Source organism: Bos mutus, chromosome 23 (genome assembly GCF_027580195.1).
Source record: "Bos mutus isolate GX-2022 chromosome 23, NWIPB_WYAK_1.1, whole genome shotgun sequence".
NCBI classification, from domain to species: Eukaryota; Metazoa; Chordata; class Mammalia; order Artiodactyla; family Bovidae; genus Bos; species Bos mutus.
Genome location: NC_091639.1, coordinates 41,750,337 through 41,774,950, shown reverse-complemented (window position 1 = coordinate 41,774,950; position 24,614 = coordinate 41,750,337). Strand labels below are relative to the sequence as shown.

The 24,614-nt window shown below is 59.4% G+C and overlaps 1 protein-coding gene across 2 annotated transcripts in view; it reads right to left on the bottom strand.

Annotated features, from left to right (window-relative positions):
* Positions 1-393: 393 nt before the first annotated feature.
* Positions 394-24,614, bottom strand: part of GRM4 (glutamate metabotropic receptor 4) — a 114,906-nt gene continuing 90,685 nt past the window's right edge. The window contains exons 7-11 of one of the 2 annotated variants that reach the window (XM_070360659.1): positions 18,597-18,797; positions 18,255-18,391; positions 14,022-14,957; positions 7,160-7,406; positions 394-1,312 (exon numbers count right to left, since the gene is read on the bottom strand). In XM_070360659.1, coding sequence (XP_070216760.1) covers positions 1,263-1,312; positions 7,160-7,406; positions 14,022-14,957; positions 18,255-18,391; positions 18,597-18,797 — 1,571 coding nt within the window. In that variant the 3' untranslated portion in view covers positions 394-1,262. The remainder of the gene's footprint in view (positions 1,313-7,159; positions 7,407-14,021; positions 14,958-18,254; positions 18,392-18,596; positions 18,798-24,614) is intronic. The other variant, XM_070360660.1, reaches the window with a different exon arrangement.

The following is a 24,614-nucleotide window of genomic DNA, read 5'->3' as shown; positions in this document are numbered from 1 at the left end:
TGTGCCACACACCTGGCCCACCTGGCCACGTGCCACACACTCATCTCCAGGACAGCCACCATCCCAGCACCTGTGACCTGGAGACAGGACGCACAGGAGGGGAGGGCTCTGGGTGCTGGGAACCCTGTACCCACTCTCTCAAGAGGAGCATTTCCTGGCTGGGAGGGAAGGAGGGGATCAGGTTATGGTTGGCCCCTCCCTGCCCAGGGACTCTCCAAGACCCCACCCGAGGCCAATCCAGGAAGCAGTCTCCACTGCCCTCCAGCCCTGTGTCCCTGTCACCCAGTTCCTCCTTCCCTGTAACCGCAGGGCCTCCAGCTTCGGGCTGAGCCAGGGGTCCGACCGCAGGCCCCTCAGTGGATGTGGAGCCGGGGTGCAAAACCATGTATTTATTTTTATTAGAAATGTTCTTGGTATAAAAACAATCATGCGCTACACATTGTCGTCAATAACCATCACCAGACACCCAGGCACTGAACTCCGTGTCATCGGCGGGAGGGGCAGGCGGGCAGGCGGGCAGCACACGCGGCAGACGGCGGGGGGCAGGCGGGAAGGCTGCGGGCCGCGGGCACGCACAGAGGCCACGGAGAGGACGCAGCACTTGGCAACACACTCGGGATTTGCTTTTGTTTTGGCTTTTTTGTGTTTTGATTTTTTTTTCTCCTTTTTTTCTCTTTAGCGACATGTAGGATTTGGTGAATCGGCAAGAGATGGCAGGGAGAGGGAAATGAAGGCGAGGAGGGGGCTGAGGACAGGAAAGAAAAATGAGAGACGGGCGGAGCACAGGAGAAGAGATGGGAGAGAGCTGGAGACGGCAGAGACGGAAAGAGAGAAGATACAGAAAAAGCAGAGGGCACACAGACAGAGACACACGGCGAGAAAAGGTGATACAGAGAGAGAAGAGAACTCAAGACTGGGATGGAGACTGAGGGAGTCACCAACAGGACAGGCAGAGACGAGGGGGGAAACCAGTGCCCGAGCCTCGGGGGTTTGGGGCGGGGCGGGGCCGGCGCAGGACGCAGGCGCTCGTGGCCTGAGGCTTCCCAGCCCCCCAGCCTCCTCCTGGCCCCGGCCCGGCTTGTCCAGGCCACCCAGCAGTGACTGCCGGGGGTCCCACTGTCAGCAGCACCAAGCCACGTCCGCGGGAGCCCGCAGGCGGTGAGGACATCAGCTGGGCCCCTGGGTGTGGCCCTGGCCCGACGCACCATCCACAAGGGTCTCCGTCCTCCTCCTCCTCCTCCTGGGCGGCTCCGGGGGCCGAGCTAGATGGCATGATTGGTGTAGGTGACGTAGGTCTGTTTGGTGGCCAGCGCTGGAAGGAGAGAGACCGGGGAGCGAGGAGTCAGGGGCTGTCTTCATCCAACGCCCCTTCCGCAGGCATGGCCCTGCCCGGGGCATCAGCACCCACCCCGCCCACTGAGCACTTCCCCCCCCACCCCACCCCTCGACCCATCCCGCCCACCCCCACACCTGGGCTGCCGGCCTGGCGGGCCCATCCGTCTTCATCTCGTCCCCCTAGGCGGACCCTCCTTGGAGCTCTCCCTGCTGACGCCATTCCTCTGTGAGTATCGCCCCCCAGCCCCCACCCCACAGAGTCCCTGTGTCCTCCTGATCCCACGAGGCTTTAAGAGGATCGTGTTTATTTCTGATATGATACAGTCTTCAAGTATGACCAGGGGAGAGTTTTTCAGACATGCAACACACACTTTGGAAACACACATGTAAAGAATATATACAGACACACCACTTTGGGGGAATGAGCAGAAATGCAGACAGAGGAGCTAAGGGAACCAGAGAGGGGCCTCAGGGGGCTGGGCACTGGGGCGTGTGCCTAACTCGGCCCTACTCCCACGCCCGGGGAGATGGTGGGAGATGGAAGTCCTTGGGACCCCTCCCCCTCCCCCACCAGGGGTCCTGTCTCACCCCAGCCCTGAGCCCCTCTTATCTGCATGCATCAGTCCGGCTTCCGCTCACCCATCACAGGGCCAGGGCTGCCTCTCTGGGTGTCTCCCCTCCCCGCAGCCACGGTCAGGGAACCATGCCAACCCCCCACCCCACCCCGGGCATCCCAAGTGCCTGCACTGCCACCCCACTGGAGTTCACACCTCACAGCAGCCTCAGGAAGAGGCCAGGTAAGCACCACCCTCTTGGAACACTGAGGAGCTGAGGCCAGATGGGTGAGGAGCCCAGCCCGAATCCTGGGGTTTTTTCTGTCCTGCCAGGGCTCAGGGTCTCCCTCCATGACCTGCAGACAGCTCGGGGGAAGTCGGGGAGGCTGCCTGTGCTCTCTCTGCCAAGAGAGCAGAGTGGATGTGGGACATCGCTGTGCCCTCGGTCATAAAACTGCCTTGACTCTGTCAGGACCCTAACAGCTCAGAACAGGGGGGAGCATCTACCAGGCACAGCCAGGGGCTTCTGCCTGGAGAAGGTGACGTGGAAGACGGCAGGATGGTGGGCGGCACCCTGACCACCCCCAGCCGTCTGTCTACCAGTTTTCACTGCCAAATTAAGGACCATATTTCCCAGACTCCCTTGCAGCCCAGAGTGGCCTCATGTGACCACATTCCTGCTAATGACAAGTGTCAAGGGCTGTGTGCAGCGTCCACACATTTGATGAAAATAGACTGTTCCCATGCACGAGGAGTGGGAAATGGACCTTTATTGTTTTAAACCACTGAGATTTGGCAGAATTATTTGTTACCATAAAATGATCAAGCTCATTCTTTGGGGGAAAAAAAAATAGATTGTTTCCTCCCTACTTCCTCTCTTTTCCGTCCTGTGGCCAGAAGCGACATCTAGGTCGAGTAGCCCCAGGCATGAGGACAAGGACAACCCTCTAGGACCCGACGGAAAGACAAACAGAAGGAACCCAGGTCCCTGCTGCTACCCGCCATGCACTACAAGATCAGAGAGAAACAAATCTGATTTGACCACTCTGTCCTGGAGCCTCTTTGTCATAGCAGCGTGACCGGAAGCTCACTCATACAGCCGGAACTGCAGGGACCCTCTCAGAGGGTCCCCTGGGTGTGGAGAGAAGCAAGGTTGCCAGGATGGGGTGAGCAGGGGGGACACCAGGGGACCAGTGGGGAGGCTAAAGGAAGAACTCTTTCCTGGCCCGGGCTGAGAGTGGCCTTGGTAGGCAGATGAGCTGAACTAGTCCCTGTCAACGGAAATATCCAAGCAGAAGATTAACGATCACTGGGCAGGGGCAGGGAATTTCAGGTTTTAGGTGCCACCTGGACAGGTGCTACTGGAAGGTGTCCACGACACCCAGGACAGCATTAAGAACCCAGCACAGCACTGCGCAGTGTGTAAAGGACACCCACCTTCATTTCTAAAACAGCCTACGTCCCTCTGGGAGGCTGGAGGACCGAGGGTGGACAAGGAGCACAGCTGTGACCTCAGCCAGTTCCTCCCCCGCCCTGCGAGGTCTCCGGGCCTACAGCAGGAGGAGAGCGGCCCTTTTTGCTGAGAGTTCCTTCCCTTCAGCTGCCCCTACATCCCCGCCCACTCTCTCCCCCAACCTCAGAAAAAGAGCCGGTCACTGACTGTGACTCTCACGTCCGTGGGCCAGGCTACTGAGCATCAATTCCCCAGGGCTCCATCACCCCTTGGGTGAACTGATAAAACTGAATTTCCAAACCTGTAAACCCATCGGCAGCTCCTGGCTCAGAGGGGAAGGAAAACCTCAGCAGCAAGATCGCCACTGACTGCAGGGGCCCGGGAGCCTGAAGTGAGGGTGGTGGGGGCGCAAGGAGAGCGGTGGGGACAGAGAAAGTAGCAGGGAGGGGAGGGACAGCTGGGCCCCTCCTCTCCCTCCAAGACCAGAGCTGCCTCCTCTAGAAAACCCAATCCGTGGGTTTCAGGACCCAGAAGCACCTTCAGCCCTCCACTATAAGCCAGCAGCCCCAGAGTCCTTCAACGGAGCCTGAGTCTGACCATCTGGAAAATGGGAGCAATGATTCCGCCCACGGCCCCCAGGAGCTGAGGCTCAAAAGGAAGAGCTCTGGCCACTTGAGGTCCAGCCCTGCCCTCACTGGTGTAGGGGATCTCAGCCTCTGCCATGCAGACTTTCTAACAAATTGAACCTCTCAGAACCTCAACTCCCTCACCTGTAAAATGGGGTGATCATAAGCCCTTACCTGCTCTCAGAAACCGGGTAGATAGAAATACTCCCTAAACCCTGAAAAATGGTAGGTGAAGGGGCCGGGCTAAGATATCCATGAGGACTGGATGGGGCCAGCGACATTCCAGGGGCGGCAGCTGCGTGGAGGGGGCGGGGAGGAGGTGTGGCCCAAGGACCCAAGCCCATCCCTCACTGATGACTCCCGGCTGCTGGCTTTCAGTGTCGCTGTCTCAGCTAACAATTAGCTGGGCAGTGGTGGCAGAAGCTGTCAGCCCCCATTTGTCGTCCCCATGTTTTCTCGCCTAATCTGCCTGCAATCGGGCCCCTGAATTATTTATTCTGTTGTTTGTTTAAAGATACGTGGCCTGCCAGTGACAGAGTGAAAAATGTCCCTGCTCCACGGAATGACACCTCCCCACTCCTCTGGCTCACACCCCCACGATCTGGCTGTTCCCAGAATTAATCACCCGGCTCCCGCCCAGCGCCTCCATGGCCGCTGTTGTCCCCGAGCTGAGAAGGTGGGGGCGAGGGAGCCGGCCTCCAGTCCTCAGTGCAGGGGTCGGTGGGGAGGACCAGCTCTCACCCTGCCCTCTCGGGAAGCAGGAGGCTGGGAAAGCTGAGTCTCCCTTGCCAGGCCCGCACAGGGACCCCTCCTTGTCCCCAGTCCCCAGGTGCCAGTCTGAGTAGAGGCAGAGGCAACAGTGTCAACGAGGTGCCATCAGTCCCACCCCTGGGGTTCCCTCTGGCCGGTCACAGCGCTATGCGTGCCACCCTCCGGGGTCAGGGTGCTCTCTCCTGTTAGACACAGGGGTCTGAGCGAGCTGATATCCACTTGCTCTCATGAGCCCTGGAGCAAAGCGGGGCCTGGGGGCATGGGACCCAAGAAGGGTGAGTCTCCCTGGGAAGGAGGAAAAGGAAGTCAGGAGTGTGGGGTGGGAAGCAGCGAGGGGTCCCAGCTCAGGACAGAAGGACCTAGTTAGGGGCTGCCCTGGGGGTTTCTGCACATCTGAGTGGACGTGAAAGACCAGAGGTGGGAAGGCCCATGAGGACACTGCCCCTTCCCATCACAGGCAGAGGGTCCACATGGCATCTGAAGGGAGCCCCAGGCTGTGTGTAGGCACAAGGAAGTTGATGCCCTGGAAAGAAGAGTACGACCATAGGGAATAAAATGTCATTTGGTGGAGGGTGTGGCCAAGAGTTATCAGGGGTGTTGAGCAAAGGAGGGGCATGCTGGAAGCCAGGTACTTGGCTCTGCACAGAGAGACAGGGAGGCCGGATGGAGTCAGAGTCAAGAGAAAGACACAGTATGGCCAGCTAGTCACGACCTTGCTCTGTGACCTCAGGAGAATCACTCACCCTCCCTGGGCCTCAGCTGGGGATCCAGCCCAATCCAGGCCTCACAGGACAGCTGTGAAGACCACTTAAAGGGGAGAGATCTCTGGGAAGTGAAAAGTCCTGTTTGGATGTGGGGAAGGACTTTCCTCCTTTCTACAGCTGATAACTTTTTCTACAGGTGGGAATGACTGATAACGGAAGATGCTTCAGCCAGAGCCCCAGGGAGGGGAGCCTGTGGGAGGGGCTATCCCAGCCCAAACACCTGCTAGGGAGAAACCTGCTAGGTTTCTCCTGATCTCTTGGTGGGTGACAAAGGGGCCCTTCTCTGGAGCCTGTGCTCACCAATCTCCCTCCTGGGGTTCCCAACAATGTCCACTTGTGGCCTTTCCCCCAGGACTAGAGGGAGGAAGCAGAGCACTGACCCGAGGGGCCACCGGATCTGAAACTCTCCTGGGAAAGGGGCTCTTCACTCTGCCGCCTCCAAAAAAAGGCCCCCAAGACTCCCAGAAAGCGGGGAGGCAGGAGGGGCTGCTATTTTAACCATTCGGACATTTACAGGGGGTCCAGGGAGGGAGTCCAGGTCTGCGGTGGGACCACAAGTTCCCCTGCACCCTGTCCACCCGGGAGCAGTCGGAAGCGAGGCCCGTACAGTCCCAGCCCACAGGTCAGAGGCCTCCGTCTCTACTTGGAGGCAGTGGGACATCACCTGCTGCCACGAGGCCCCGGGGAGTCCCTCGCCTATCTGAGCCTTCCTTTTCTCATCTGTTGTTTAATTGTTCAATTGTGTCCAGCTCTTTTGTGATCCCATGGGCTGTAGCCCTCCAGGCTCCTCTCTCCATGGGATTTCCCAGGCCAGAATACTGGAGTGGGTTGCCATTTCCTTCTCCAGGGGATCTTCCCCACCCAGGGATCAAACCCGGGTCTCCTGCATTGTAGGCGAATTCTTTACCATCTGAGCCCCCAGAGAAGCCCTTTCTCATCTGTAGCCTCAAATAATTAAAAACCACTGCTTTCAAGGTTGCTGTGAAGATGAAAACTGGTTCCTGCAGGGGTGGCCCAGAGTCGGGGTTCAAGAAATGGTCACCCAACCTGTCCCTCCCATGCCCTACCTCTCTCTCCTTGGACATCCCCCTACCAACCACTCTGCAGGCCCTGCTCCCCACCCTAGGCCTCACTTACCCATCCCAGGACCAGTGTCCTGAGTCCCCCCTCTCTCAGGACCCTGCCTTGGGGCAGCTGGACAAAGTCAAGCTGAGGGATTTTAACTGCTTCCAGACAGCGCCCCCCTACCCAGGGAAACTGAAAGGGCCAGAGTCTCAGGTCACCCTGTCTAACCAGGTCCCCCACGGACTCTTCCTAAGTGGGCATAGTTCCCTGGAAGGGAGAGGCAAGAGTCCCCTTCCCAGGACGGGGCGGGGCAGAGTGGGCTGTTGCCCACTGTTGCCTCAAGGCTCTCCTCTGGGTGGGAACCCCGCACTTTGGCCTCAGGGCTCTCCCTGTGACCCCATTGGACCAGACTTGGTTGGGAGCGGGGAAGCGGGGACCTGCTCCAGGAAGAGGGCGGGGCCCGGGCTGGTCCAGAGGAGAGGGGCGGGGCTTGGGCTGGTCCAGAGAAGAGGGGCGGGGCTTGGGCTGGTCCAGAGGAGAGGGGCGGGGCCTGCGCTGGTCCAGAGGAGAGGGGCGGGGCCGGGCACTCACCGGGGGCTTCCAGGTTCTCGCAGAGCTCGGACTTGGCCTCGCCGTTGGGCCGGAAGCTGCCTTTCTGCGTGAACTTGTTGGACATGGTGGCGGCGGTGACGACGGCTTTGAGACTGCGCTTGCGCTTGGGCACGTTCTGCTCCGGGTGGAAGAGGATGATGTACACCTTGGGCATGTAGAGCATCCCCAGGGACACCGAGGCGCTCAGACTCACCGAGACCGTCAGCGTCGTCGTCTGGATGTACAGCTGGGGGCGGGCCGGGGGCGGCGTCAGAGCGCGCTCTGCCTCGGGCTCGCGGGGGCCCTGTCCGAAGCCCACCCCTCAGACAGACACAGCTGGCGACCCCGCCCTGTGTCTTGCTGGTTTCTGGCGGAAGGGAGCCATGGTATAGAGCCTGAATTCAGCCTGGCTCCACCACTGTCACTATGTGATCTTGGACAAGCCACATCCTTTGGGCCTCAGTTTCCTCGGGCATGAGAGTTCTAGTCCTTACCTCATAGGGTTGTTGTGAGTTTGAAATGATTTAATAAATGGCAAAGGCATGTAAAATATCTGGTATGTAGTCGGTGCACACAAGTGTTCACCACTGTTACGTGCTATCTGGGAAAGGCCCAGGGGCGGGGCTCTCAGGGGACAGCTGACCCTCCCCTGAAGCAGCACCCTGCACAGGGCTGGGAGTGAGGTGAACATCGGGAGGTGCCTTGTAGTAGCTCCCGGTGGCCATGGCACAGCACTGTGGCCAGGACCCCCATTCAGTGACTGTCCCCCCCATGCCACTCTGTACAGAGCAGGCAGCTGGCACAGGAGCCATGGCACCCGTCGTGATGCACTGATGGCAGCCCAGTCAAAGCTCATTTCACGCTCACTCGCCAGCACTAACAGTGACAGATGTTTAGCAAAATGAAAGCCCATTAATCTGGGTGTCGGGTAATCCATTCTTCAATAGTGGGGCCTTCCAGGCAGGGCCCGACAATTCCCACTGCCCCAGCCTGGGATCCCCTCCCCACCTCCTCCTTCCCTCCTGGGCCTCCAGGTCTCAGCTGCCTCTCTGGCCTCCTCAGCCAGGGTGGGGCCAGGGGAAGCCCAGGCTGTGGCCCCCAGCTCTGGGTATGGGAAAGCAGAAAATGCTCTCTGCCTCCTAGATTTGCCATTTCTGAGCCTGGGATCCCTCCCCTGGGGCCTGGTTAATGTACCACCTCCTCCAGGAAGCTCTCCCTGACTCCCAGATCCTAGCCAACCCCCCAAGACAGCCTTCACTCCTTGCACCCAGCCCAGCAGTGGGGGACCTGGGTCTAGATGAGTCCTGAGGTCACAGGGGCCCTGGCCTCGTTGGAAAGTCTCCTGAAGGGAGGGGCCAGGTCCTCCTGTTCTCATATTCTCCCCATCCCCTGCCCCTGTCCATAAATACCTCATGACCTGAATCTGAAGGGCCTTCATCTCGGCCACCCTTCCCCGGGGTTCTTGCCTTTGGAAGGGGGCTGGAGAAGCTGGAGGGTCTGAGAGGAGAGAGCTGTGTGACACTGGGGAAGTCTCATTCCCTCTCCAGCCCTCAATTTTCTCATCAGCACAATGGGATGATGGCACCTACCTCACCCAAACCACGAGGATATCCAAGCACAGACTATGAGGTCACATGGAACTTATAGGGGGTCCCGAGGAGGAGGCTGGGAGTGCGGAGAGGCCACCGTTCAGAAAATGTCACAGACCCAGGAAAACAAGAGCCTGCTCCCCAGTGAGCACACACACCTCTGTCCTCACACACAACCCACACTCTCACCCACGGGCACAGCACTACCCCCAGCATGTGGATGGGAAAGGTCATGACTAGCCAGTGGAGGGTGCCAGCCACCTCGCCCACTCCTGAGATGGCATTGGGGCCCCAGGGTGGAAGGGGTGGAGGGGTCCAGGCTCCAGAGTATCACAACAGACCCTTGGAGAAGAAAGTGGAGGTCTGGATTCAGCAAGAACAGGCATGCTATCTCGGTCTTCACCATTGACTGGGGGTTCCCTGAGGACAAGTCATGCCTTTGTCATTAGATTTGGGGGTCCCTGAGGGCAGGGGTGTCTCTTCTTTCACACTGGGGATTCTTGGGTGTATTTCCAGGATAGATTCATCTTAGGTCATTTGCCCCCACCTTGGTGATGGGGGGAGGTACGGTTGGGCCAAAATGAGGTTGGTGGGACAGGGCTCAAAGACCCCTCTCTGGGCGGAGTGAGGTCTGCAGTTGACACAGTCCTGTGTCGGGGTCCAGGGACTGGGTTCCAGACTCCACTCTGCCCTGACCCACTGAGGGATGCTGGGCCCCCTCCACCAACATAGGCAGAGCTTGCTCCATGGGCGTGAGCACTCGGTTTAACGCCTTGAGTTCTGAGTAATTTTTGAACAAGGGGTGTTCATTCTCATTTGGCACCAGGCCCTGAGAACTATGCAGCCAGCCCTGCATACAGGCCTCAGTGTTTTCAGCCTAGGAGCCTTTCAGCACACAAAATACAAGGAGGGGCAGAAAAAGACCAAACCTGAACAAAACTTCCCCCAATCTGTTGGAGTCCCTCTCCTGGGGGCTCCTTTAGCCGTCCCCAGGCTGGAGGTGGCTGGCCCTGTGCACAAAAGTGGGGTTGGCACCCCACCACTGGCTCCAACACCGATCGGGAGCCCCCCAGGTGAAGGTACACATGGTCACCAGGAGGTGGTAGCATGTTAACCCTATCAGAGAAACAGCGGTCCTCTGAACCTCTAGCTGCAGGGCGGGGCCTGGCACAGATGCAAGTCTCCAAGGCAGGCTTCCAGGGTGTGCTGGCACCTGCTCTCCCCTCCGCCCATCCCCCAGCCCAAGCTGCCCCCCTTCCTGCTCCCCTCTTCGACTTTGGTCAGGCCCTCGCTCCTCTCAATCCTCTGCAAGGAACCCTGCACCAGCCTCCCAGGCCCCCCTCCCCGAGTGAATGAGGCTGTCAGAGCCAGGTTTGATGGGGGAGGACAGAGGTCACCTGGGGTGGGGCAAAGGGCGTGGACAGGAGCCGCTGTGGAGGTGGACGGCGAATTTCCTGGTTTTGCCCTCAGCCTGGTGGGAGGCTCTGAGGAGTTCCTCCCACTCTGGAACCTGGTGGGTCCTGAGATCGTCAGAATCTATGAACCACACAAATGAACTTCCCCACAACCTGGCTGGCCTCTGAGGCCCACCTTGACCTGCTGGAACAGTAATCCCACTGGGTGGAGAGAGCGCACCCCAGTCTGCTCAGGGTGATGGCACGTGGCTGTGGAGGTGAGCCCTGGAAATCCGGCCGCCTGCTCACCAGAGAGACCCCAGTAGCCTGGAGGATGGGGGGGGGCAAGCATCTGTGAGTGTGCACAGTACTAGATACACACACATGCTCACAGATCCACACCCATGTCCCCGAACGACGCCGCATTCACTCACACATCTGAACTCACAGCCACACATTCCTGACTCAGATACACCTGGGCTCTCACACACACACACTCCTTCATGTACCTGGATACACACCTGTGTACACACACAATGCACTCACATAATCTGTACACACACCTGCACACACACCTGCACCTACACACCTGCACACACACCGTTGACCACGCACACTTTATCTGGACACTCAGACACATTCACACAGCCACGAACCCTCGGTACATACACCTGCCCATCCCCACTCAACCTGTGAGCATACACACACACACACACACACGCACACACTGCCATCCACTGCTCAGTGTGCACAAAAAGGCAGGGTGCACAGTGAAGTGGGGCTACTGTGGGGAGCTGTGTTACAGGTAGAGAAGTGCATGTACACACACACTATAACACACACTTCTATTCCCATACACCCATAACACAACTCCCCACAGCAGCCTCACTCCACTCCACCCCATCTACACATGTGTGCGTGCACACACACACACCCGGCATCCAGCAGCCGGGCCTGCAGCTTTCACTGGGGCCATTTGTAACTCAGATGTGACACAGCACAGATCCAAAACCAGGTTGCCTGAGCCTCTAAGAAGCCTGGTGTTCTGAGCTGGAGGGACTTCAGCACTCATGTCCCCACTCTCGCCTCATGCAGAAGCCCAGAGGAGGAGGGGGCGAATCCCACGGCGATCCCATCAGGGGCAGACCTGGGCGTCACGGCCACATGCTGGTGTGGGCCAGCCTGCTGTGTGACCCGGGGCACGTCCCTGTCCCTCTCTGGGCCTCAGAGGAGATCATTTCAGAGGCTCCTCTTCACAATCAGTACTGAGGGGCGCCTCCTACAAAGGGAGAAATCAGAGGCAGGTAGGGTGGCCTGGGGTGCTGAGAGAGGGCTGGGTGGTAGAGGGGCTGGGGCCAGGAGGACAGGAACACGCAGGGAGCTGTGTGTCGGCCGCCAGCCAGGGGAGTTACAGGAAGGCAGAGTCGGGGCCCAGACCACCCTGCTGGCAGCCTCCCAGCTGCATGCCTTACTCCCCAGGGAGGTGAGGGAAGGGGCCTCCTGGGGTTGTTGAGGGTGATTTCTCAAGCTGCCAGCCTCCTGGGATGTGGGCGGCCTCCCCTGCTGGCTCCATGGGCTCACTGAGCGCTGTGGAGCCCGGGGGCCTCTGCCTGCACCCGCCCACAGTGGGGCCTCCTGCAAGGCCCAGGAGGGGAGATCCAGACCCGGCCCGCAATGCGAGCTGCTCCCCAGCGGCAGCGGCTTTGGCCTGGTCCCGGGCCTCGGGGCGCTCATTGCCAGCCTCAGGGTCTGCATCTCAGAACCGCCAGCCCTCCAGAAACCCCAGGGCCACTGTTAGAAGAAAGGCCACAGGCGTCCCTGTGCCAGACCCAAGGGACGCAGGGCAGAGGCTCCTGCCTTCGAGGAGTTGCTGGAAAAGAGGAGGGCACATCCCGAGGGAGGGCCAGGCCTGAGCTGCCCCAGAGCTGCAGGGGTGGGGGGGTGGGGCTCCTGATCTAGAGCACCGTCATCCGGTTGGGTGACCTTAGACAAGTCGCTCCAGCTCCCTCTGCCTCATCTGTAAACACAGATGGTGAATGTACCCTGGCCCGTCGTGTGGACCCTGCCGACCACCAGGCCAAGCGCCTGGCACATGACAAGCAGCGGCTCTGACCACAGCCTCAATGGGGCCTAGTGTCCCTCGGAGCTCAAACACAGGCTCGCCCTTTAAACGCCGTCCTCAGGATGGTGACTCCCCCGGATGCAGGTGGAGCCTGGCCCTTGCCCCTGAACCCCAGACTCACACAGCCAACCGCTGAGTCAACCACGGTCCAGTGCCACTGTGCCGGGCCGTCTCAGCGGCCTCCTAAACTCAGCCCTGCCGCAGGAATCCCCATCTCTGCCCCATAGGCTCCTCCGCTGCCTCCCCAACCCTGCCCCCGTGTAGGGAGGCTCCTCCCTTCCCACTGCTCACACCAACAACGGGGGGTGGGGGGGTGGGGGGGTGTCAACTGAGGACCCCCTCTGTGCTCCTCACTCACACGCACTCCACCAGAATCCCAGCCCCCGTGCCCCTGGAAGCGGCCGGCACCCCCCACTCCTCACCTCCTGCGGGCACCATCACACCGCCTCCGCCCTGCTGCCCTGCTCCCCTGGTCACCCTCCGAAGGGCTCACCGCCTGCAGGGCTCACCCCAGAGGGGTCCTACACCCCACTGAGGCCCTCCTGCTCAGAGCCTGCAGCGGCTCCCTTCTCACTCCCAGGAAAAGCAAGCATCCTTGGGCCTCTGTTTCCTAGGCCAGCTGTGCCGTCTCCCCACCACCCCACCCTGAACTTTGTCCCCACCCTCCCCCCGACTTCCCAGCCCCAGCATCCTTACAGTGGGCAAGTGGCTTCTACCCTCCTTGTGCCAAGTGATTATTACAACACCTGTGAGGACTGCAGACGGGGGGTCATGGCCAATCTACAATGAAGACGCTGAGGCAGAGGCCAGCTGGCTTGCCCAGGATCCCACAGTCAGACACGGAGCTAGGGTCCTCGGTCCCCCCGATCCGCCCCATCTCTGGCCTCTGACTTCAGGGACTCCCAGTCCTCCAAGATAAAACCCCAGAACCCAGGCAGCACTGGGGCTGTGATGTGGGCAGAGTCCACAGGGCCCTTGGTGTGTGTGTGTCTGACTGGAGAGCCTGGCGGAGCCAGCAGACGGTGGCCCTTCAGCAGCCCCAGCAGGCAGAGCGAGGGCCCTGAGCTGACGCTGCCAGGCCTCCTGATCCGATCCCAGGCTTTGGGGCAGCTTTGGGGCTGGAAAGGGAGAGAGCCAGTGCCCGATACGTCACCCACCCCGGGGACCCCTGGGGCTCCTCGAGGGCAGCAAGGAGGCCGCAGAGAGGGGGAAGAAGAGAGGAGTGGACAGAAAGGAAGCTGGGCTGAGCAGGGAAAGAGAAAAGGGAGAGCCTAAAAAAGAGTGTGAATCCCCTGAGCGTCCAATGGTCAGAACTCCACACCCTCACTGCCAAGGGCCTGGGTTCAATCCCCGGTCAGGGAACAAAAATCCCGCAAGTCACGCGGCACGGCCAGAAAAAAAAGAAAATGAAGAATGGACGAGCACGCAGCATCCCGGAGGGCAGAGAGGACAGAAGGAGACGGGAATGAGATGGGGAGGAGGAAAGGACGGGGTGGGAGAGGCAGGGATGAAGAGTCAGGGAAGGTGGAGGGTGGAGAGAGGGCGGGAGGGAGCAGGAAGGACAGAGACAAGATGGGGTGGGGGGCACAGAGAGAAAAGGGAGAGGACGGGAGAAGAGAAGGGAGGGAGGCAAGAGAGAGGCAAACGCTGGAGAGAAAACTGAGCCGGGGAAGGCAGGCACGTCCGGAGGGGCCGGCCAGCCCTGGGAGGCTGCCCCCTGCTTGCCCCCCGCCCCCCGCCCTGCCCCCACAACTCACCTTGTCGGCCGACTGCGAGGTGCCGAAGAAGATGGGGATGAAGGCGAGCCAGACGATGCAGGTGGTGTACATGGTGAAGCCGATGGGCTTGGCCTCGTTGAAGGTCTCGGGCACGCCACGCGTCTTGATGGCATACACGGTGCACGTGACCATCAGCAGCATGCTGTAGCCCAGCAGGCAGATGAGCGACAGGTCCGAGATGTCACACTTGAGCACCCCCCTGGCAAAGCGGGGGTCCAGTGTCCGCTGGTCCTGGAAGTCCACCACCGAGTGCGACGGGTCCACCACGAACCACACGCAGATGCCCAGCAGCTGCAGGGAGATGAGGCTGAAGGTGATGGCCAGCTGCGAGGCGGGGCTGATGAAGCGCGGGGCGCTGACCGACCGCTTGCCCTGCTCGAAGATGCGGTAGATGCGGTTGGTCTTGGTGAGCAGGGCCGCGTAGCTGATGCTCATGCCGAGCCCCAGGAAGATCCGGCGCAGAGAGCAGGTGCCCAGGTCGGGCTCGGCGATCATGAGGAAGGTGGTGGCATAGCACAGGAAGATGCCCGCCAGCAGCACGTAGCTCAGCTCGCGGCCCGAGGCCTTGACGATGGGTGTGTCGTTGTAGCGCACGAAGGTGACCACCACGAACAGCGTGGCGGCAATGCCCGCCACGGCCAGGAAGAGGGGCAGCACGGCCCAGGGCGAGCCCCACTCCAGCTTGATGATGGGGATGGGCCGGCAGCCCGTGCGGTTCTCCGTGGGCCGCATGTCGTAGGGACAGGCCTTGCAGGTGTAGCCGTCCACCTGGTACTGGTACCCCGTGCAGGGCTCGCAGTGCCAGCAGCAAGGCATGCCCTTCACCGTCTTCTTCCGCTCGCCCGGCTGGCAGGGCAGGCTGCAGACGGAGCGGGGCAGCTGCTGGCCACTCCCCGGCCAGAGCATCCGCTCTATCTGTCAACGACAGCGCAGGGGAGCCGGCCTCAGGACACGCTGCCCCGTGCCCTGGACCGCCCCCTGAGCTGGCATCCTGGAACCTCGCGTCTGAATTGCTCAGTCAGATGGCCAAAATCCAGCTGCTCAGCTGGCCCTGCCAGGATCGACCAAATCCAACAGCTGCATTTAAATAAGCTCCCGGGCACGATTTAGACCTAGATGACCAGCAGGGGATCCTGCTCCAATACAAAACCCCCAAGGGTCATACAGAGACCAGCAGTGACAACCGAGAGTCACAGGACAGAGCGCGGAGAGCCAGCAGCCCGGACTCCCAGCCCTGTGAGGCCTCGCTACTCACGGTGGTCCCCAACCGGCCGCATCAGCGTCACCCAGGAGCGGGTTAGAAATGTAAATGTGTGGCCACCCCAGGCCTACTGACTCAGAATCCGAGTTTTTGTTTTTTTTCTTTTAATTTTTTTTTTAATGTGGACCATTTGTACAGTCTTTATTGAATTTGTTACAATTGCTTCTGTTGTTTCATGTCCTGGTTTTTTTAGCCATGAGGCATGAAGGATTTTAGCTCCCTGATCAGGGACTGTACCCTCATCTGCTGCGTTGGAAAGTGAAATCTTAACCACTGGACCAGGGAAGTCCCAGAATCTGAGTTTTAACCAAACCCCACAGGTGACTGGTGTGCGCACACAAAGGGGAGACACACTGCCCTGTGGCTCAGCCCCCAGGGCCTCCGCGTGGTACAGACAGTCAGGTTCAGTAGAGAACAATGAACAAAGGTTCAATCAGAGAACCTGCAACGTGTGCCCAGGGCTGAGTGTTTCTTTGCCTCTTGCTTTGAATGAGTGCATTCTGTTACATGCCTCTGAAGACACAACTGCTGCGAGCAAAGGAACACAGAAGCTGGCATGCCCTACTGAGTGTGTCACGAAGTTCTGGAAAGTAAGCGAGAGCCCCCACGAGCTCCAGGCTCTGGGCAAAGGGAGCCTGGCCACACTTGGGAGCCATATTCCAAGCATCAGCTCTTTGGAAGGGTCATGCTTAGAGAATGGCTTTGGGACTTCCCCTGTGGCTCAGAAGGTAAAGTATCTGCAATGTAGGAGACCTGGGTTCAATCCCTGGGTTGGGAAGACCCCCTGGAAGAGGGCACGGCAACCCACTCCAGTATTCTTGCCTGGAGAATCCCCATGGACAGAGGAGCCTGGTGGGCTACAGTCCAGAGGGTCACAGAGTCGGACACGACTAAATGACTAACACTTTCACTTTCACGCTTAGAGAATAGTAGGCCCTTTGTCCTGGGAGCTCACTCCAGGAGAAGGAATAGCCAGTTGGTTTGGGGCTGAAAGGAGGGTTTTAGAGATGAGAAAATGGGTGAGTGAGGTGGGTTGGAGCAGGCAGGGTGGAGAATCCAAAGATGGCTTCATGGTAGATGGGGACAAAAATCTCAAGGAGGAAATTCGCCTTGTGGCTCTGGGCATGACCATCCCCTAAAAGCCAACGAGCACAGCAGTGACCAGGGCCAACTACCATCCTGCAGGAACAAGGGGGCAGGACAATCTCTGGGCACCAGACCTGTGATGCTGCAGGGGGACCCAGGGATCCAGGGGGATGGGGGTGTTCTGGGAAACTGTGGCTCCAGTGGAAAGAGCAGTGAATGAGGTCAAATGTTGGGATCACAGTTCTGTCGCTAGCTGGCTGTGCGCCCTTGAGCAAACACCGCAGCCTCTCTGAGCCTTTGTTGTCCCGCCTGATCCAAAGACAGCAGATGCAAGGCCACAAGAGCCCTCTGTGACTTACGGCGGCTTCTATTTGGAAGTTCTGTCTGCTTCTCCAGAGCATCAGCCCCAGGAGGACAGGGCCTTTGAGTTACTTCCCTGCTGTCTGCAGCCCCCAGCCCAGGGCTGGCCCAAGGTGGGGCCAATGAATTGCGGTGGAGTCTCCAAGAAGCAGTGAGGTCTGGCCACCGGAACAAGAGCCCTCGGGAGGGACGGGGAAGGTGTGGCGGTTGAGGACCAGTCCTGCATCGCCGCCTCTCTCCCCCCAGTTCCATGCTGGTGGAGGGGCTTGGATTCCTGCGGATGGGACCCGGGAATCACTCCCACCCCCCAGGCCTGCCTTCATTTACCATACCTGCAGAATGGGGTGATAACAGTGCCCGCCCCACAGGGCTGGCATCCCCACAGTTAGGTAAGTTGATGAGAACAGGAGCCGTCACAGCGGGTGCTCCATAAGGATGAGCTGCCTGCCACTGCCAGTGAATGGAGGCCCTGCCCCTCCCCGCTACGTCGGATCTGAACGAGACAGGCCTCCATCTGGGCTGGGGTCCCACCCTGCCCACACTGCTCCCACCCACTCTGTTCTGTCCGTCTGTCTCTGCTCAGCAACCCAAGGAGCATCACTGTAGGAATGGGCTCTATCCCCGCCACGCTGCGTGGCCTTTGGAACCTCCCTAGGGCTGGGTTTTGAGATATTCCTTCTGATTTGGAAGACTGTTGGGGATAAATGAGATCATGGGCAGAGAGTGCCCTGAAAAGCTCCAGGGCTTGCAGCCGAAAGAGATGCTTACAGGAGCGGATGGCAGGGACGTGACGTGACTCTCCCAGATCTGGGCCTGCCGAGCCTGTCCGGTCCACCTGGATGTCACGCTGTGCCCACCCCGTGTGCGGCTCACCCTCCACCCAGAGAGGGGACCAGTCAGTCCACAGGCACCACCTCGAGGCACCAACCACAGGTCCCTTTTATCCCCAAAACATGGCATTATTTGTAGCCAGGGACATTGAGGGCAGGAGGGAGATCCCAAGTCCCTGGGACAGCCATGGCCTGGAACAGCATCGCTGGGGACCCAGGAGAAGCCCCTTCCTGCCACCGAGAAAGATGATGGCCTTCCCATGGAGTCTGATGGAGTCATTCTCAAACAGCTACCCGCCAGCAGAACCCCACTGCACGACTGTGCTCCTCTCATCCTTCTCTGTCCAGATACAGCTCTCTCCCTCCTCACCTTTCTCCCCATCCCCACCCCCACCCCCAAGACTCTGAGCCCCCGCACCCCAGTGTGAATTCATCTGTCTGCAGGGTTTGCCCTGTGAGGGGAGCACACAGGAGGGCCCAGGCGACGGGGAAGGACAGGGGCAGGGAGGGCGGGAGCCCAGCTGCCCTGCTCTTCTGTTCTGGAGTTTGGGGGCTCAGGGCCCTCTGACGGAAGGAAGCCCCAACTCGGCAGCACCAAACCCAGGCGTCAGGGCTCCCCTCCAGGGGCCGAGTGCCCTCTCCTTCCCCCGCCCTGCCCTTCCTCCGGGCACTTACCCGGAGGTGCAGGTGGTCCGTCCAGGAGCCGATGACCTTGTACTCAGCAGAGCCGTTCCGCAGCTGGTACTGGTAGATGTCGTAGCGCCCAGGTGCATCTCCATTCTCATTGAAAGTCACAGGGTTCCCCGCAATGCCTGGGGGGGCCATGGGGGTCACACACTCCATTTCTTTGCTGAGCCTTTGCCCAGAGACAGGGAGGAGCATGAGCCCTGGGCAGCAACACCTCTGCATGGAACATCTCAGGGGGGTTTTACTCCCTGGAAGCATCCGAAGAGGTTCCCCCACTCCCACCCCATGGAGCCCCGGGACCCCTTCCCCAGGGTTGGGTGGTGCCCCTACCTGAGAAATTGACATTGCGGATGTACTTGAGCAGCTGGGTGCCGTCCACAGGGTCCATGCGCGGGCAGAGCCCCACGCGGCCCGGACACAGGTCTCGGTGCATGGCGTGCAGCGCATGGCCCATGGCGTACACAGCGTCGATCACAAATTGCACCTTCCCCTCCTGCTCATATGCCGAGTCCTGCCCGATGCGCTCCCGGTCTACAACGAAAACGTTCAGGACGGGAGTGCCCACGAGGCCCATGAACGCTCACAGATGCGCGGCGGGAACCACAGCGGGCCCCCCACCTCCGGGATACAGCCGGGTCTCCAGGACCCGGACCCAGGGCTAGCTTCATCACCCCAGGGGATGGTCTCGTAGGGGCACCTGGGGGATGGTCCTGAGGGCCCACTGCCCTCGTGACTGTACGGCTGGACCCTGTGTGAGCTGGGAAGTCACCAGGGCAGAAACTGCGTCTGTAGACGAGGGCAGTGATGCCCTACAGCAGCTCAGCCATGGGCGGCCACCAGCCAGGGGCTGCTGCCCCACCACGGGGTACAGGGTGGGGGGGAAATTGAGGCCCAGAGAGGGTGAGGGGCTGGCTGCAGGTCCCTCAGGCTTCAGGACACCCCATGCCCTCAGTGGCTTCCAGATGCCCCAGACATGAGAGGTCACCATCATTGCTGCCCACCCCTCCCCCCTGTCAGTGACCCCACCCACCCACCTCTCCCCCTGTCAGTGACCCCCCTACCCACTTCTCCCCCTTGTCAGTGACCCCCCCTCCTTAGCCAGGGTGAGTGAGCTTTGCAAAATGGAGAACGCACCACACCGCCTCCTCACTGCAAACAGCAGTGGCTCCCTAGGGCGCCAGGCCTCCCCTCCTCACCCCCTTGGGACACACCCAAGCCCTCTGCTCTGGGTCCTGTACAAACTCTCTGGCTGCCTGAGGTCTTGATGTCTTGTCAGTAAAAAGATCATCATCTTGCCCCACAGAAGTGCTGTATATGAGATGAGCTACAGAAAACCCGTGGCACAGAGGAGCTGACCAAGCCACATTATTATGGTGCTTAAGTGCTCAGAAGAGAGGGCTTCTAAGCTGGGCTCCAGAGGCTGCGGGGCTAGAGCAGGCCAGCAAGGCTTTCTGGAGGAGGAGGAGCCCCAGGCCTGGGTCATAATGATGATGGAGAATACGGACTGCTAACTTCTAAGGAGCATCTACTCTGTGTCAGGTGCTGTTTTAAGCTCTTTATGTATGGAAGTCATCAGATAATCACAGCAATGCTATGAGGTAATGATCCCCATTCATTTCTACAGAAATGAAAACACTGAGGCACAGAAAAGCTCCCCGGCTTCCCAGGACCACACAGAGCTGGATTTGACCAGGTGCTCCGGCCCCCGGCCTGTACGCCTGAGTAACTTAAAGAGGCGGATTGCAGCGGGGAGGGCAGGGAATTGGGAGGGGCAGGAGCTCTGAGTGGAGAACCGGGGGATGGCAGAGGAGAGGAAAGGGGAGGATGGGCAGACTGCTAGGGACCCCAGCTTCCCCTCCCAAGCCCACAGCCCTGCACAGAGCCTGCATGGCAGCCTCCTCCGTCACCGCCAGGATGATGAAATTAACCCTTAAACACACACAGACACACACCCATGCCTCCCTGCTAGAGGGCCAGGGCCACATCTTACAGAGGTAATTCCCCAGCGGCCAGCAGGGTGAGTGGCACCTCAAGGGGCCATGGGCCTGGGACTTCAATGGGTGTCATGTGGGAGCCAGGTTGAGGCCTCAGGGATCCACAGGTTACCCCTAAGTTCTTCTACTTTTAGCTAATTCATGGTCACTGAGCCCTGCTGCCCAGGGCTCCCATGGAGCTGGTGGCACATCTCCTCTTCCTATGTTGGCCACCAAGAGACTGTGACCAAGGTCAGAACCTGACTCCAGTACCCTAACCTCGGGGTCACAGATCAGAGGCCCCCAGTACCCAGACTGGACAGTTTAGGGGCAGATTCCCGGTTGGCTCTGGGGGAACTGCTGGCTCCAGACATGCCACAGCTTCTGCAGCATGGCCTTGGGGCTGGAGACAGGGTGGTCTTCAAGGCTGAGCCCTTGGCTACCCACTGCACTGCATTCGCACCAGACTGTCTGGGCAGGAACCCCAGCTCGAACACATCATCTAGCTATGACCTTGGACCTGCCACCTCACGTGGTGGGCTTCAGTCTCCTAGACTGCAAGATGAGGATGCCAATGGTGTTTAGCTCATAGGGTCGGGATAGGGCCCCCATGAGGCTAAACGGGTCTATGTTCACAACAGGTCGTAGAGAGGCCCGGTGCTTGCCAAGTGCTGCAGAAGCACGTTAAACACGAGGGCACAGAGGGGTCTAAGCCCCGCCCACCTCGGAGCTCCGGGGAAGGCAGAGCTGCGCCAACAGGCAAAGCTGTCTCTCAGCCACGGCACAACAGGTGAATGGACGGGAGAGGTAGGTTCTCCAGCCTCAGCGGCCTGCCCTCTTGTTCAAGGCTTCTGATCACAGGTTCCAGTAGCCAGGAGAGAAGCTCAAGGGACAATCTTGCTCCCAGAGGGTGACAGAAGAGGCTGGGATAGGGTTGTGTGGAAAGCCCCAGCTGCGGGCCCTTCCCTCACCCCCGGCCCCCGGGTCCCGTCCTCTGTCTGCATCTCGCCGTTCCACGTCCCCAGAGCTCCCATCACACCCTCATTTCATACGGATGAGAGACTGAGTTATTAACCGGGATGGAGGGGGCAGCTGCGGCCGCTAGAGAGAGGGGGCAGGGCTCTCCCCAGGCCAAGGACACACCGGGTAAGGCACCCTGGCAGAGCTGCCCTCTGGCAGACCTGCCCTCTGCCTCTCCGCTTCCGGCTTCCCAGGGGTCCCCCTTAGCGGTCCAGCTGAAGCATGCATCCTTGGGCCATGCAGGTCTGGGACCACGTGATCTCACTGGGGTCACACATGGAGTGCAGATGACCTCACAGGAGCCCCTCACCAGGGGGGCCCACCTCTGCCTGGCTCCGGGGTCCTGTGGGCTGTCAGCGGCCCTGGAGCACAGCCCCTCGAGATCCACCCCCCGACCCCCAGAGTTGCCACAGGGCCAGCCGTCGATTTCTGGAGATTCCCCAACACACTTTCACATGGTTGACTTTTGTCTCAAGTCTGCCCCCAGTGACAAATGAGATAACAGGGCAGTGAGGCGCCCTGCAAAGGGTCTCTATCTGTAAGGGAGTGGCGGGCATTGAGTCTGCCCCCTCCACACACTCCGTCTCACACACACAAGGCCCTCCCCTAAGCCCCACAAGAAGCGACAATGACAGACCCTAAGTGTGCTCCCTTTGGGGGCGTGGGTCACAAACACAAGCTAAGCAAGGTCAAGACGCGCTGTCCTGAATGTTGGAAGCTGCACCCATAACCAGTGAGGCTCTCTGTACACCCTTGACTCCAGCAAATAACCCTGCAGCGTAGCCGATGCTTCCTTTGCCCTGAGCCTCTGAGAGGCAGGCCAGACTAGCCGCCCTCACAGAGGAGGAGGTTCACAGGTAGTCGAGGGCAATACCGAGGCTTGAGGGAATCCTGACCACCGGCAGGTGTTCCTACACACCTGGGGACTGGCCTGGCCGCTGAGTGGATGAGATTTGAACCTAGATCTCTCTGGCTCCCAAAGAGTGTCTGCCACCCTGAGCCGTCCCCTCCTTCTTCTCCCTCCATTCATCCAGATTTGCCTCCTTCCCCTTCTCTGGGGCGTCTGACCAGGCCTAAGCAGGAGCCAAGCATCCCTGTCTGCAGGGCTAGAGGAGGCAGGGGGCTGTGGAGGGAAGCCGAGGTCAGAGAACCCCTCTTGTGGGGGGTGGGGGGAGGGACCCCCAGGCCAAGGTGTGGGAATCGCAGTTCTGGGAGGAAGCAAGACACAGATTTCCGAGAGCTCCTGGAGATCAATTCCGGACACGTGGCAGCAATGGCAGCAGCGACGGTCTGAAGATGTCCTAATTGTGTCCCGAGGCATAGTGAGCCAGAGAGGCGTTTGGCTCGGCCACGGGTGACAGCCAGCCCCAGAACCGTCAGCGAAAGGATTTTCCCCGCGTCAAAACCCCCGCAGCTGCGGTTACTACGGCGACTGCAGCCTTTGTCTGCAGGTTGTAAATTGTAATTGAAATGAGTTTTCAAGGTTGAAATAACCATAGCTCCTCCCGGTCTCCCCCCTCACCTCCTCAAAACTCACCCCACCCAGCCACATTCCTCCTGAGGTCTAGGCTCACGTGTACACACACAGACACACTTCCTCACAGAAAGGTATGGCAAATCAACCACATATACACTCACACATTTCCACATCTGCACACGTAGAGTCACAACACAAACGTGCCTGCATTTACACACATCTCTGTACACACATCCACAGCCAAACGTACGGAAACAGAAGTGGCCACATACACACATGCTCTACAGACACAGCTACACGATTAGCACAGCACCTCTACACGCATGTGGCTATCCAGATTCACTGCTGGCGGAGAAGCCCCACAAACAGGTCCTGACAAGGATGTGAGCACAGGCATTTTATCTGGAGGTGATGCTGAAAGCACAAGTCAACGGTAAGGAAGTGAGACGAGGGCGTGAAGGGAAGGCACCAATGCCAGGTGTGAGGCTCGCCCACGGGGGCTCCAGAGAACAGCGGGGCCTAGGCCTCAGGGCGGCCCATCTGAGGGAACACACAGCCCCACCCCTGCCGGCTGAAGGCCGGAGGCTGCTCCCGGGGCGTTCATCCCACTGGCAAAGTGGTGCTGGGGGGCCGCCAGGGGGACACCTCAGGGTCCGCAGCCCCAGGTTCAAGTCCACACGGGTAATTAACATAGGTGTGTGGACATACTGCACATATCCACAGATCTGTACACTGGCATCTACGTACAGACAGGCCAACATCCACACCGGTTTTCATCTGTCAGGCAAACTTCCAGGGAGCAGGATAGGAGGATCCCAGGATCCCCCTAAGGAGAGCTGGTGCATGGCTCTGCTCTGGACCAGCCCTCTGACCGGGTTAAGCAACGCTTACATCGCTAGATGAGAATCCAGGGTAATCATGCTTACTTTGTGGGGCCGCTGATAGGATTCAAGGAGGCACAGATGTATCAATAAGACACACAACGTCATACCATGTACCTACTGTTCTCTAAGCTTCCCTTTTCCTCTCCTCCCTGACACTCCCCCAAGGGACAACTCCCCACTGCCTGAGGCCTCCACCCAGCCCGGCTGCCCCTCTGCATGCAGCCTGGCATATGCTGACTCTCCCCGCCCCCCTCACGAGATGAGCGTGGGGTGCCCACCCCACGGACAGGGCCCAGGCCAGCTTGTCCACTGATACAGGGGTAGGGGAGGAAGCTGACACCTGTCCTTTCTGGCCACTCCCCCTCTTTCCTGACTCCACCTGTGGTTGAGCCACCTCCCTGGAACAGGCGGGCTTTTCTTAGGGTCCCCAGGTCCTGCCCCCATGTCCTGCTCAGCACCCCCAAGTCACATAGCAGGCTCCCCTCCTCGTCTGTGGTAGCACACTTGTTCTTCAGCCCCACCCAGCCCACCGTGTCTGCCAGCCCCTCCCCTTTTTCAACCTCCATCAAGCCACCTGCCTTCCTGGTTGTGGCTGTTGTTCAGTCGTCCAATCGTGTCCAACTCTTTGCAACCCCATGGACTGCAGCATGCGAGCCCTCCCTGTCCCTCCCCATCTCCCAGAGTTTGCCCAAGTTCATATTCATTGCATCGGTGATGCTGTCCAGCCATCTCATCCCGACAACCTTCTCTCCTTCTGCCCTCAATCTTTCCCAGCATCAGGGGTTTTACCAATGAGTTGTCTGTTGGGATCAGATGACCAAAATACTGGAATTTCAGTTCTAGCGTCAGTCCTTCCAGTGAATATTCAAGGTTGATCTCCCTTAAGATTGACTGGTTTGATCTCTTTGCTGTCAAAGGGACTTTCTGGTTAGGGGACCTCTAAACAACTCAGCCTGGTCCCCTCTACCCCACGTCTGTTCTCCCAAACTTGGCC